Source organism: Megalobrama amblycephala, linkage group LG8, assembly GCF_018812025.1.
Source record: "Megalobrama amblycephala isolate DHTTF-2021 linkage group LG8, ASM1881202v1, whole genome shotgun sequence".
Classification (NCBI taxonomy): Eukaryota; Metazoa; Chordata; class Actinopteri; order Cypriniformes; family Xenocyprididae; genus Megalobrama; species Megalobrama amblycephala.
Window position 1 is genome coordinate 17,802,461 of NC_063051.1, and position 14,111 is coordinate 17,816,571.

Genomic DNA, 14,111 nt, shown 5'->3' on the forward strand with positions numbered 1-14,111 from the left:
AATCTGCAAGATATATGACTTGTCCGTAGACAACAATATCACCACTTTCAAGGTCCAGAAAGGTACTAAAGACATTGTTAAAACAGTCAACTGCAGTGGTTCAACCTTAATTTTCTGAAGCGACGATGAGAGTACTTTTTGTGCCCAAAAAACCCCCAGACTTCATTCAAATCTCTTCTCTTCCCTGTCATTAACCTTATGCAGTTGCCGCAGTAAGCACAGTGAAGGCTTCCGTGTTTACGTCCGAATGCCGGCTCAGTATTGGCTGACGTTGTTCACATGAGCAGCAAGACGCATGCGTGTGATGCTGACTCAGGAGCCGGCCAATAATGATTCGGCATTCTGACATATAACCTGGAAGCGCTGGACGTAAACAGCGTATGAGAATGACACAGAAGAGAAGAGATTGTTGAATAAAGTTATTTTTGCACACAAAACATATTCATGTCACTTCATAAAATTAAGGTTGAACCACTGCAGTCACTGTTTTAACGATGTCTTTAGTACCTTTCTGGACCTTGAAAGTGTTGATTATATTGCTGTCTATGGACGAGTCATTTACCTCTCGGATTTCATCAAAAATATCTTAATTTGTGTTCCGAAGATTAGGTCTTACGAGTGTGGAATGACATGAGGGTGAGTAATTAATGACAGAATTTTCATTTTTGGGTAAACTAACCCTTTAATGTAAACTCAGTGATTTTCTTAATAAATATTTAGGGACATTATTTAATAATCAGTATAAATAATTGCGAATAAACAATTTAGGAAATAATCATTTTTAAAATGCTAGCTTTTAACCATGCTCTGTTGCTTCTCATGCGTAGAGAAAATAATAAGAGGAGACAATATTATATACGGTTTTACACTGCACAAAGCCATTTTTCAGCTTGGATGAACTCTCTGTGAAGCAAGAAGTGGCCTAAACACTACAGATGTGTAACTCTGTTTACACTGAAAGGATAAACGTGGTCATTTTATTATTGTAAGTCATTAAAATGTTCCACCTTACAGCCAGAGGTTGCATTCCAGAGCGAAGGCTCTATGTAAATATGACACAGAGGTGGCATGAGAAGTCTTCTCCACCAAAATCATGATGCAATGTTTTACCCAACGGAATCCTTCAAAGTACATTTAAAAAATTATGCTAAATTCAGAAGTTTTTGAGTGTGATTTAGACATAACATGGAAAACCAATTATGCATATCAGCACAAATAAATACCTCTCTCATTTCATTTAGCAACATCAGAATGTTGTGTCACCCTCTTTTTGTCATTTAGTCTAGCTCTTAAATTTACATTGAATTTTTGACACTGCTGTCACTGAAGCGCACACCGCTGTCAGAGCTTGAGAGATATCCATCCCTCGCACATATAGAGGCCAGGGGGAAAAACCCTTATCACCACCCATACTCTCTGCTGGCAAAGTGAACCAGTGTCATTACTGAGATAAACACAAAAGAGGCCACAAACTTCATGCTTTTTAAAACGTTCAGAGCTCCAGGCAGTATTTGAAACTATCAGGCTAGATATATTTAATTGGATCACAACTGTGTTCCAAACACATATCAAGAAAACACTGTTGATACTCCACGATGCACTGGCTGTGAGGGAAAGGGCACTGAAAAAAGCTACCACTAAGAATAGTTCAGGCATCAAAGGGCTCAACACACTATCTACACCTCAGCTTGTCAGCTAGTGAAAAGTTGTTTTGAAGTTGAAAGTAATGGCAGAGTTTACTTAGTGTCAAACGGAGGGGGAACAGACGACCGTGTTCAAGAAGACGCCATCTTTCCGTGCCGCTGCACAGGTATGACATTGTTGATGAACTGGGATCTGGCAGTTCATGCGCATGCCACATTCAATCAGCAACCTATACTGGAATGCAGCACCTCCCAGAGGACTTGCCAATAGCCTGACCTATGTAAATACAAAGCCTTTGCCTCAGCAGGACTTGTGCGGGACAGAAATGTGTTGATGTTTATGTCATGTAAATGATCTTCTCACATATAAACTTTTGCATAGTTTACTCATGTCATTCCAAACCTTGCAAGTCAATAAAGTATGTTTTTGGGGGGAGTCAATGGCATCCAGTGTTGTTTTGGACCCCATTTACTTTAATTGTACAGAAAAAACAGTTGAAACATTCTTCAAATATCTTCTTTTGTGTTACACAGAAGAAAGAAATGCAAAAAATGTATATGTTGACAGGTTTTGTGAACTATCCCTTTAAAATGACAAATATATGCTTGTATAAAAGTAAGGATTTTAGGCCTCACTTTATATTAAGTGTCTTTAACTTTGTACTAACATTTAAATTATAATTTGATACAATGCACTTATTGTGTACATGTTTTTACATTATACTTGTATTTTAAAAATCCCTGCATGTAATTAATTAATTTTTAATTTTCTTTAATTATTTTTTTTTTTGTAATTACACCTATAATTACACTATTGACCCTTCCCTTACCTCTTAAACCAAACCATACCACCAAACTTGTCCCTAACCATTCTCGTATCCCACCTCAATAGCAGCAAAAGAGTTTTGCAATGCAACATGAAGTACATTGTACCTAACATTTTTAATAAAAAAGCGTTACCAATTTTATCATTTTAGATCATTCACAACGTTTACCGCTATAATACGGATTCATTGATAATGCATTCATTCTTTTCTCAATGAAAGTACTTTGGGCTTCAAAAGACATACTGAGGTCATAATTGGCCTAGTGGAAGCACCTGTGTGCACATGTCTGAAGCTCCACACCCACAACAACAATGCATGCAGCCATTTATTAAGATTTATTAAGAGATGCATCAGTTTAAGTATACACTGTTTTAACATCACATTCTTGTATTACTGAAGTGCCAAACACATTACATTTAACTGATTAATTAAATGCAACTGTAATGTATGGAGCTCAGGGATCAAACAGACCCCCAAACTCAAAGAAAGGACCAGTAATCCCAGTGTGCAGGAACTAATACCTGTACTTGTTACACTTGTAAGAGCTTGTCTATAGTTTATGAGAAAGAAAAATAAGTGAAAAGACATATATTCTCAAATACCCAAATGAGAGACTGAAAGTATGGCTCAGTGCATGTGTATAGGCCTGGTGTAGGTGGGTTCACCTCAATCTTCTGCTGCCTCCTACAAATGACCTTGAATGAAGCACAGATCACATACTTGAACTTGAGTATTCCACAACAGGTCACTGGGAAAATGTTTCCTCCCCTTAACGACAGACACACACAATACATACACATTTTATCTCTGTAATGAGGACCTACAAAGAGAAGAAAATGTGCTTTGTATCATAGCGCCATCTGTACTTTCATAAATGTCACTTGATTAAATGATATGATTAAAATGATTATATGACCACTTAAATTGTTTTATGATCAGTTGATCTGCTACTACGCTCTATCCCCTTTTAAAAAGTACTTTGGCAGTACCATGGTACAGCGATGATACAAGATGGCAGTACTATGGTATTCAGATAATAAGTAATGTACCATGGTGTTTATATGGTACTCTAAGATACTTCCAAGAATAACACGTTACAAGCCCATAAAAACCTTACAGTACAATGGCAGGCCTGCATATCCAAAAAAGCACCGTGGTACTTTATTGTCGTTCAAACAATCAAAATATACCGGTGGGTTTGCGTATGACATTAATTTATGAGCTCAAGGGGGGAAATAATCTATAATTTTGGGCAAAGAACACAGTTTAGAGTTTGAAAGAAACAGCACTGAACCGCTCAAGCGAGCATAAATTCCTCCCCCGTTTACGAGTTGTTACGCAAAACCAAGACGGCCTGTGATTGGCCGAAATCTGCCCTCCCTCTTTTGAAGGTAACTTATTAAAAGAGCCGATGGGCGGAGTCAAGCCTCGACTATATATTGAGTGGGTACAACCAAAGGTACCGGGTACGACTTTGTCCTTTTTTACAACATTTAGGAAGGGGATAACATCGCAGTAAAGTCCATAAGGCCCGCTTTAAACACCACCAAAAAGGGAACTACATACCGAAAATGTCTGCAAATAAAGATGGTGATGGTGGATGGAAGAGCTTTATCTGGAATTCCGACAAGAAGGAATTTTTAGGACGCACAGGCGGCAGTTGGTGTAAGTGTTCACGATTGTTCTATCAGTGCTTCTTCTCTTGGATTAAACTAGTTTTTAATATCCATACGTTCAAAAGTTAAAGACAGGAGAAAAGGCTAAAGTGTGTTTCCTGACTTTGGAAAAGCCCAACACCTGTTTGATTTGACCGTGTCGTGACTTTCGTTTTCAAATGGAAAAAAAAAACGCCGCGCAATGGCGCCTAATTATCATATTAGAGATATTCGTAAAAATTAAGCATATAAACAGCTGTAGTGAATAGAGTGAGCCGAAAGAATCGAGTTATAGTCATGAAGGACTGATCAATGAATAATGTGCGCAGTGAGCCACAAGGTGGTGAAATGGCATTGACTGAATGGAAAAAAGAGGAAAACAGTGCTTTACACAAAATGTTTTTATAACTGATACATTGTTTAAATAAATGTTAAAGTTTAGGTCCATGCTGGGGTGTCTGAAAAGAAAAAAGGTTATTTTGAAGGTCGTTATACGGATGTTATTACTGTTTAGGAAAGATGTCATTCAGCTAACGTTACATCTGAAATGGTCAGCATAGCTGTCGTTGAAGGACAGTTTGCTATTTTCCAACCACTAAAATAGAAATTTAACTTTGTTAGCATCAAATTGGTTTCAAATTGCATTTTACTAATATAAACCACTAAGAAAATCGAGTTCAAACATCAACAAATCGAGCAGAAATTATTGTGGCATGGATGGAAACTTTTGTTTTGTACAGTGAAGAGCCTGTAATGACATGATCGTGTTTGTGCTGGTGACTAACTATTTTCTTTCGTCAAGGTGACTCAAAGTAATTTGGCATGTCTAGTTTATGGCCTACAGTTAGTAATAATGTAGGAATAATTGCTTATTTAATACTGCTTTGTACCTGCTTTCTTTGTAAATATATATCAGCTGAGTTTGTCATTTTAATAAAGCGGGAGACTAGCTGAAAGTTTTATCAGTTGTTAACATTTGTGTTTATCGCTGCCCTCCTGATAGAAGATCGACTTCTGTGTGTGTGTGTGTGTGTGTGTGTGTGTGTGTGTATTTGCTGCACTTTCCAATGCCTGCTATTAAAAAGATACATTATCCAGTAACAACGCGTTATAACAAAATGCTTTTCATATTTTAAAAGAACAGTTGTTTAAAACATGTGAAACGGATGGAAAGATGAAACACAGGTTTGAGTCTGACACATGTGGGAGTCAGTCACATGTAGCTTAGCCAGCTAGGCTCTTCTCTGTGTGCTAGAAGTTTAATTTGAAAATGAATAGTAATGTCTGCGAAAAGTTTAGTAAAACCGTCGACTTTAAATGAACGAGTATTTATAGTTTGTTTAGTTTGATAAATTTGGAAAACGCTATCCAAACAATCCGTACGAGGGGATGCTAGCGGTAGAGGAAGCATTTTCACTGACGCATATGATTTCATTAAAGCTCATATCATTAAAAGAGAGGAGTTTTAACATCTTTCAGTCTCTTTTGCCGATAATTGTTTATGTAAAGTCGGTCCATTTTATTATTTCACTCAGGTTGCTGCCCGCAAAATATTGTAACTGAAGATGTAAAGAAAATGTATTGTTACATCATTACTTGTTTTAGTGAAGCCTTTTAGGGAAACCAATGAGAAGTGTGAGAGACTGAAGGACATGGTTAACAGCCAATAGACGCGTTGATTTCACTGCTGGCATGTGATACTCTTACTCTTAGTCTTTGTGTATGTGGGTTTATTACGTTTTTAAAACATCACAGAAGTTTAAAAACAGACATCCTATTATTCCTACCCTCAGGGAAAAGCTTCTTTCTCTGCCCACACTGAGAGTACAACACGTGAACCTATTGTTTATGGGACTGTATTCAAACTTGAATGTGCTTCCTGTAGATTTAAGAGGCGGCAAAGTTTTAGTGCCAGGGCTGAAGGAAAGGAAGTATAACCCCATCATCATCCACACACACACACACACACAAACCGACCCTTGTGTTTGGTGGCGACTGGTTTGAAGTGGTTGTTGGGAAGCGCTTTCAATGAAGCCCACAGACTGGCACAGTATCTGACAGACAGGAATGTCATACTGTTGTTGCGTCACACGGGCACATGTGAGCTCTGGGAGTTTTGTTATCGCTTTTACTTTAGACAGGGAAGTTTGGGTTGTTTCATGATTATTGGCAACTTTGCATAAAATAGTTAGAAGGCAGCCGCCTTCCTCAGTTTTGGAAAATTATAAGGGCCTAAGACTAACATTTGTGGCATGTTCGTGTTGGTATGTTAAATATTTTTGGAATTATATAGTTTTTTATGATCAGTAAAACTGAATTAAAGACTCAATCAGTGCGTAATCAGATAAATATTTTATAAAAGAATTGTCAATTATAATATATCATTTTAATTTAGATTTTCACAAGTCACTTATCTCAGAAGACAGTTGACAGGGGTTTTGTTTATCTTTATTCTAACTAGTTTAGATACCGTTTAACTTGATTCCACCGCATAATAAAAAATAAAAAAAGGTAATTACGACTTTTTATTTCTCATTTTTCTTGCAATTGTGAGTTTATATCTCGCAATTCTGACTTTTTTTCTCATAATTGTGAGATATAAACAAGCAATTGCGAGTTATGAAGTCCGAACTGAAGACATTAACTCAGAACTCTGAGAAAAATACTATAACTGAAGACTGTGAAAAGAAAATGTATTGTCGTTACATAATTACTTGTTTTAGTGAAGGCTTAGGGTAACCAATGATATAAACTCACAATTTTGAGTTATAAAGTAAGAATTGCAAGATATAAACTCAAAATTCAGAGGAAAAAAGTCAAGACTTAGACTGAGATGGAAAAAAAGTCTACATTTTTAGATAAAAATTCACAATTAAACAAGCTTCTATAGTTTTGTTTTGGCGCTTTAAAGTCGGGATGAAATGGAAGTAGCGTCAGATCTTATTTTCCGAATGTACATCAGAGTGAAATTATTGTAGTTGCTAATTGGATGGATGCAGATCTGAATGTGAGCTTCCAGTGGATTGTACAAAAGGCGTCTAGCATTTCACCGGAAGATTGAGTTATGGCATTTTGATTAAAAATGACAGTCAAAAAAAAAAAGAAAAAGAAACGTGTGCATGGATGAGTTGGCATGGATGTGTTGAATGCTCATTTCCATTTTAAACACTGTTTATGTTTGAGACCATTTGGTTTTGTGTTTGTGGAAACTGAATGTAATTTTATATGTGTTCTAAAACATCCCATTGATTTCATGCTATATATTTTTCTTTGCAGTCAAAATCTTCTCCTTCTACGTTATCTTCTATGGCTGCTTGGCTGGAATTTTCATTGGCACCATACAGGCCATGCTCCTGACTCTCAGCAACTACAAACCCACATACCAGGACAGGGTTGCACCCCCAGGTAACAAACCAGATTGGTTGATGCTGAAGATATTACATGCCCAAAAGTGTTCAGAAGTTGGGTTCTGTGAATGAATCACCAAACTGAAGATATACAGAATGAACTATTTGTACTTTAACGCTAATAGTTGTTTTGACTGGCACGATTTTTGATAAGTACCATATGCGACTGTTGTGTAGTTGATGATTTTGACTAACATAGAAGTGGTCACTTTAGTGTTTTCGTACACTATTTGAAAGGTGTTTTTATGTCAGTTTTAGTGTAAATCTTAACAGTGTGTTTTAAAGTGAAATGCCAGAAGCTTTTGAATCACTTTAAACTCAGAGATTTGTTTGTCACCTGGTTGACAAGATTTTCAAGAGGCCTTGCTGTCACAGGCTATTAAAAGTAATTGAGCCAGCAGGAACATTACATGTTATTCTTTGCCATTGATATGGAAAAATGGAAAAAAACAAACTGTTTTTGGGATATTCTCATTTACACACACTCAAACTGTTCCATAATGCTGGAAGTTAATTTTGTTTCTGTAAACCCTGACATTTCGGCGGCCCTAAAGGTCTGCCTGACCTCGGAGTGAGCGGGTGGAGTGGTAGGAGTGTGAGGGAGTAGAAGGAGAGACACACACAGAAAGCCATTTTGACCTTCACACTCCCGGCCAGACTGACGAGGCTTCCCGTTTGGGTTCTAACAGCATTGTTGTACCTCATCCACACACTTCGCATGTCTTTGAACTGGTATGTCTTGTTGTATTTCAGCCGAGGTTGATGTTATCAGTATTTGTGCGCTTAAACATACTGGCTCTGGGTTTATCGCTAAGCTTGTTTTGCACAAAAAAGCTTGTTTTGCAGTTGAACTTAGGCTAAAAATGGGCAAAAGAAACAGTGGAGAGCATTGTATACTGCAGTTTCCATAATCCCTGTTAGGTTGCCCTTTGCTCCACTGCCAGCCATTTGCCACACCAGCCATGCCAGTGAATGTTTGCATAGTGCACACTCCTGCCTTGGCATTACATTTAGCTGTATTTGTGAAGGTCCTGAACATAAATGCCTTTGCCAAGAAGAGCCCTTTCCCCTTTAAGAGAGGCGGCCCTTGAATGCCAAAGTTTAAAAAGAAACAACATGAGTAGGAATGAAGTGGAGATCACCATGGTGTGCAGCTATTTGCTGCAAAGAAGGCCGGACGTAGAAATGACATGCTGCCTGCGTTCAAGTCCCGCCTCCCTCTTAGGGGCTAAAAGTTTCCATTGTGTGACAGGAGCACGTGAAGTTGTGGAGAGGAGGAGGGGGAAGGTTGGGAGGCTTTCGCAAGCTCTAACCGGAGTCTTAAAAGTGAATTAAACAATGTCTGTGTGACTTTCTCATGTGCGATAAGCCAGAAGCTCCTCTTTTACATCGGATGCAGCACATGCATTGGAGGTCATTACCAAGCTGTTAAAACAGAAATTGGCATTACAGACAATATAAGGTTTCCGTTTGCTTGTTCTTCTCTGCTGGCTCCGCTCACGCCACACCCTGTTGTGGCCTTACGATCGAGCTGGTGGAAAATTACTGCCAAGCTGGGAATCTGAATAGCAAACTTCCATGTCAATGAATGGACCAGGCATTCGCTGCTCTGATAGCTGGAGGGAAATTCATTCTAAATGTTCTCATCACCGGGTGTTCAGGCCACATTTAACCTCTCCACTTTTTTTTTTTACAGGCTTATCACACACCCCACGCCCGGATAAAGCAGAGATCAGCTTTACTATTGGTAAAGATGAGACTTACGAAGCATATGTGAGTCATATGGGAGAATTTCTGAAAGCATACAACGACGAAAAGCAGGAGGACAGCAGCAAATTTGAAGACTGCAAAGGTACGATAAGTTTTATGATCATCTTTGAGCTATACATGTCTCTAAACCCAAGCTTTTAGCTTTATTATTAAGTAGGTCAGCTAAAAAGGGTTCAGTTCAGGAAGTGATCTCCTACATCACTCCCCAGCTGTGTCATATGATCTTCATTCACAAGTCAACAGTTCACTGCTTAGGTAGACAATTGGGGCTTTATTTGACCCATGTCCTGCATGTCTGTGCACTGTTGTAGTAATGCCAAGCAAATACAGTTGTAGTAGTCACTAATAAGCCTTAATGCATTTCATGTTCAGACATACCTCAAACCTATACGGAGCGTGGAGAACTGGAGAGCACAGACGGTGTGAGGAAGGCCTGCCGCTTCAAAAGAAACTTGCTGAAGGAATGCTCAGGCGAAACGGATGATCAATTTGGCTTCAGAGAAGGCAAGCCCTGCCTCATCGTTAAACTCAATAGGATTGTGAACTTCAGGCCACGGGTGAGTTATCAAAGAGTAGCAGGATGTAGAAAAAAAGCATTTTATTTTATTCATGATTATATATATATATATATATATATATATATATATATATATATATATAAATCAAGTGCTTTGTTAGCCTGAGGCAACATTCACATTAATATTGGGATTGTATCACATTGCCAATCTCTCTCCTCAGCCTCCAGCTTCCAATGACAGTATCCCTGAGGCAGCCCGCCCTAACTTTCAGAACCATCTGATCCCAATCCACTGCTCAGCCAAGGTAAGAAATACTTACAAATTATCTTGGTAAAATAGCATTCTTGTATAGAGATGCAATACATTATTGTCAACGTATTGGTTAGTGTCCGATTTTAGAGATTTTTTTTTATTATTATTGTGCATGCTAATGGTTTTTACATTTATATTACCTTTGACATCAACTAACGCGTACATTTATAATATTGGCTATAGCATAGTGGTTCAATGGATCACAAAACTCACGGTTCGGATCATATCACGGTTATTAAGTCATGGATCGGATCATTTTTCGGATCAGCACGAAAAAAGGGTGGGGGGTAACTTTGCATTTATTACTTAGCCCACTTTAACTACTCTGATACCATAGCAGAAACTACTAGCCTAACTAAAACATTAATAAAGGCAAGTAAACAGAAAAGAACAAATACTGTACACCAATTACAAGCATAGATAAATACAACAAACTTACAAATAAAGTATTAATTTTCGTGTACAGAAATGTAATAATTAAATGTAAAATGACAATGATTAATATAGATTCATCTTTGTTAAAGCTGTGTTTTGCTGTTTGATTTACATGACACAACAGCAGGTATTTATAGGTTGCGGTCACTTTAAGAGTAAGACCCCATGCACGCACACATCCAACAGATACACATCCGAATTCTCACCTCGGTCACTTAAGACATAACCAAACGTGTTTACGAGAATACTTGCTGAGAGGGGTATTTTAACTGACATAATGCGTGTATGTGTCCATCCAAGTGCATTGAGGACGCGAAAGAGAAATCAGTTTGGTGTTCACAAGCTATCTGAAACAAGCCTCTCTCTCGGTGTGCGTGCGCACCGATAACAGCGTGACGTGCGATACCGAATTAAAGACAAGACAAAACATGTGCAAATGATAACCTTTCACTTTATTGCGGTTAAACTTGCAATTGATCAGTGAATCACATGCGTGCCAAACCGTGGGGCTTGATCCGTTTAACCACTACTATAGCATAATTAAGACAATTATGGGCCAGAATTGCATTATCTGTGCATCCCTACTCTTTTGCCAGTCAAGTGTTAAAGGGATAGTTCACCCAAAAATGAAAATTCTGTCATCATTTACTCACCCTCAAGTTGTTCCAAACCTGTATGAATTTCTTTCTTCAGCTGAATACAAAAGATATTTTGAAGAATGTCGGTAACCAAACAGTTGATGGGCCCCCTTGACTTCCATAGTGGTTTTTTTCCATACTACAGATGTTAATGTGGCCCATCAACTATAAGTTTACCCATTTTCTTCAAAATATTTATTCTTTTGTGAGAAGAAAGAAATTCATACAGGTTTGGAACAACTTGAGGATCAGTAAATGATGACAGAGGTTTCATTTTTGACACCAAGACAACTATAATGAGAACTATAAAGTTTAGATAATCATTCTAATTCTGTGAGAAAAAGGAAGTCCACACTACAACTTTAACGATAATGAATTAGAAGAACGAAATTGTTGAAATCATAACTGTGCACGCTTATGATAAAGAGAATGTTGTCATCCATTGGTGTGGACGCTAATTTAGGTATCGTATAGTTATGGTTCTTGATGTGAACGTGCCTTTTGCAAAGAAATGTACACTGTGATGCAAAACTCAATGTGCCATAGTGCTCTAGGGAATGATCTAACACTAGTTATTGCTTGTCAACAGAGAGAAGAGGAAGCCGATAAGCTCGGACCGGTCGAATACTTCGGGATGGGTGCTGGTTTCCCCCTTCAGTATTATCCTTACTACGGCAAGCTGCTACAGCCCCAATACCTCCAGCCTCTGGTGGCCATCAAGTTCCACAACATCACGAGGGATTTCGACATGCGCATAGAGTGTAAAGTATACGGACAGAACATCGATTACAGCGAGAAGGACCGTTCTCAGGGACGTTTTGACATCAAAATCACCATCAAAAACCCCTCATCATGACCATAGCTATGAAAATAGCACTTTTATTCTGCCCATTTCAAAACACAGTAATTTAGATGAATAAACAAAGACGAGGACAAATTCAATTGGAAAAAGCAAGAACGACAACTAGTCTTGAACAAACTTTCATAACATACGGGACCTACACTTAATCTGTACGCTTTACACTAGCTTTCTCTGCATGTCTAGGGTTAGAATGTAAATTACAGGAAGAGTAGCAATAGCAAAGTATTTATTCTACTGTAAATGAGAATATTCCGTGAGCCATGGGACGTTCATTTATTACTGTAAATTATAATTCCACTACTGATGTAGCGAGCAGTGTTTCTGTCCCCTGAGTATTTCTGCCTAGTGTGGTCTCTTTCTATTTTATGGAGTGTGCAGTGCAGTAGTCGCATACAATGGTCCTTTCCAAGCCATGTTGTAATTTCTGTTGTCTTATGTGAGAAAGACTTAGCGGTCCAAGGTGTGTGTGTGTGTACGAGAGAGAGTTTGAGTGTGAATGTGCGTATTCGTCTACTTAACTGAAAATACTGGCATGGTACGCTCTGAACTCCCCAGGTCTGTGTGTGTGTGTTTGTAAGTGACTGCACTCCGTTCAAACCTTTTTTCCCCTTATTCTTTTCATCTTTTTTTTTCATTGATTGTGGGGAATGTTTTTACATCACCTTTTGACTTTTTATTTGATCTTGCAATTTGGGAAATTGGGGCTAATGAAAATTCTGTGTAAGGCTTTTATTTTCCTTTACTATTAAGTGTAGAACTGTGTGTCTAGTGTGGAGGACTGAAGTGGCCAGTGGTCACCATGGCAACTCAGTGCTTTTAATTTTTTTTGTTTTTTTTGTTCTGAGACATCACATGATGTGGTGTTACTTTCTAATGAATGTTTTTGCCATTTTCATGGTTTCAAGAATTTTATATTTATGCAGTTGTACAATTTTTTTTTCAGAAGGAGAAAGTGTAATGTATGAATCCAAAAACCAAAGTCACTGGTCAAAGGTTAGAAACCTATCAGATGCAAAGCAGTACCCCATGTAATAGGATATTTTGTTTGTGTTTAAAGTTCTTAAAAGTCATTGTTGGACATCAGAACACTTGTCAAGAGTTGCATTTGCTCTTGTGATGTTATTTAAATCTGGGTAAGACCTAAGAAGAAATAAATGGACAGACAACTGAGGCATTGTTAAAGTGGTCTTTATTTAAATAACAGCCGGACGGACATCTCTCACAGTTGCTTCACCCATCTAAAATCTTAAAGAAATACTGGACCTGCAAAACAGAAATTCCCACAGTTCAGTCCAATCTTCCTCCAAATGGTAAACACTAACTAATACAATAGTTGTGTCCCAAATACCTCTATGCACTCTACCTCTCTTAAAAATAAAGGTTCCAAAAGAAAGTCTTTGCAGAAATGCCATAGAAGAACCCTTTATGGTTCCCCAAAGAAACTTTCAATGAACTGTTCTTAAAAGAACCATGTTTTGTCTTAGTGAGAAAAACATTTTAAAAATCTAAAGAACCTTTTGTAGAATGTGGTTCCACGGATGTTAAAGGTTCTTCATGGAACCATAGATGCCAATGAAGAACCTTTATTTTTTTAGGGTATGTTTACACAATGATGTACTAAAAACGGAAATGTTTTTTTCTTTGAACAGATGACGTTATCAAAACTATCCCCGTTCACACAGATCGGCATAGATAACTAAAAACGCATTCCAGACAAGAATTGTGTACTACGCATTCCAGACAAGTAGTTGGAGATATCACTTTGTAAAGAAAGACTATGCGCCTGCACATTCGCAAATCTTATACAGAGCACTTGCGGCAAACGTGCATGCCTGTCCACCTTATTTTAATCAACTTTGATATTCTTCTTGTCATTTCCCTATAGGGACTAATTATTAGGAAATCTCACACATTCACAGAAAATACCTTACTTAAGGTGGATAGACTAAACATGTAGTACGCATTTGCATGCCGTCACCGTTTTCACAGATTCGCGTTTTTGCAGTTAACACGGATTTGACAACTGTATAGTTTTCAAAAAATT

The 14,111-nt window shown here is 37.9% G+C and overlaps 2 protein-coding genes across 2 annotated transcripts in view; one reads left to right on the forward strand and one right to left on the reverse strand.

Moving 5' to 3' along the window:
* Positions 1–3,913: 3,913 nt before the first annotated feature.
* atp1b1a (ATPase Na+/K+ transporting subunit beta 1a) lies at positions 3,914–13,237 on the forward strand. The gene is made up of 6 exons (XM_048199770.1): positions 3,914–4,135; positions 7,402–7,530; positions 9,229–9,384; positions 9,675–9,859; positions 10,041–10,124; positions 11,795–13,237. Exons 1-6 carry the CDS (start codon positions 4,042–4,044, stop codon positions 12,059–12,061), a joined length of 915 nt encoding a protein of 304 aa, XP_048055727.1. The 5' UTR covers positions 3,914–4,041; the 3' UTR covers positions 12,062–13,237.
* A 2-nt stretch (positions 13,238–13,239) lies between these two features.
* The window catches only part of nme7 (NME/NM23 family member 7), a 37,722-nt gene continuing 36,850 nt past the window's right edge, over positions 13,240–14,111 (reverse strand). Inside the window, exon 12 of the mRNA XM_048199764.1 lies at positions 13,240–13,330. Coding sequence (XP_048055721.1) covers positions 13,298–13,330 — 33 coding nt within the window. The 3' untranslated portion in view covers positions 13,240–13,297. The remainder of the gene's footprint in view (positions 13,331–14,111) is intronic.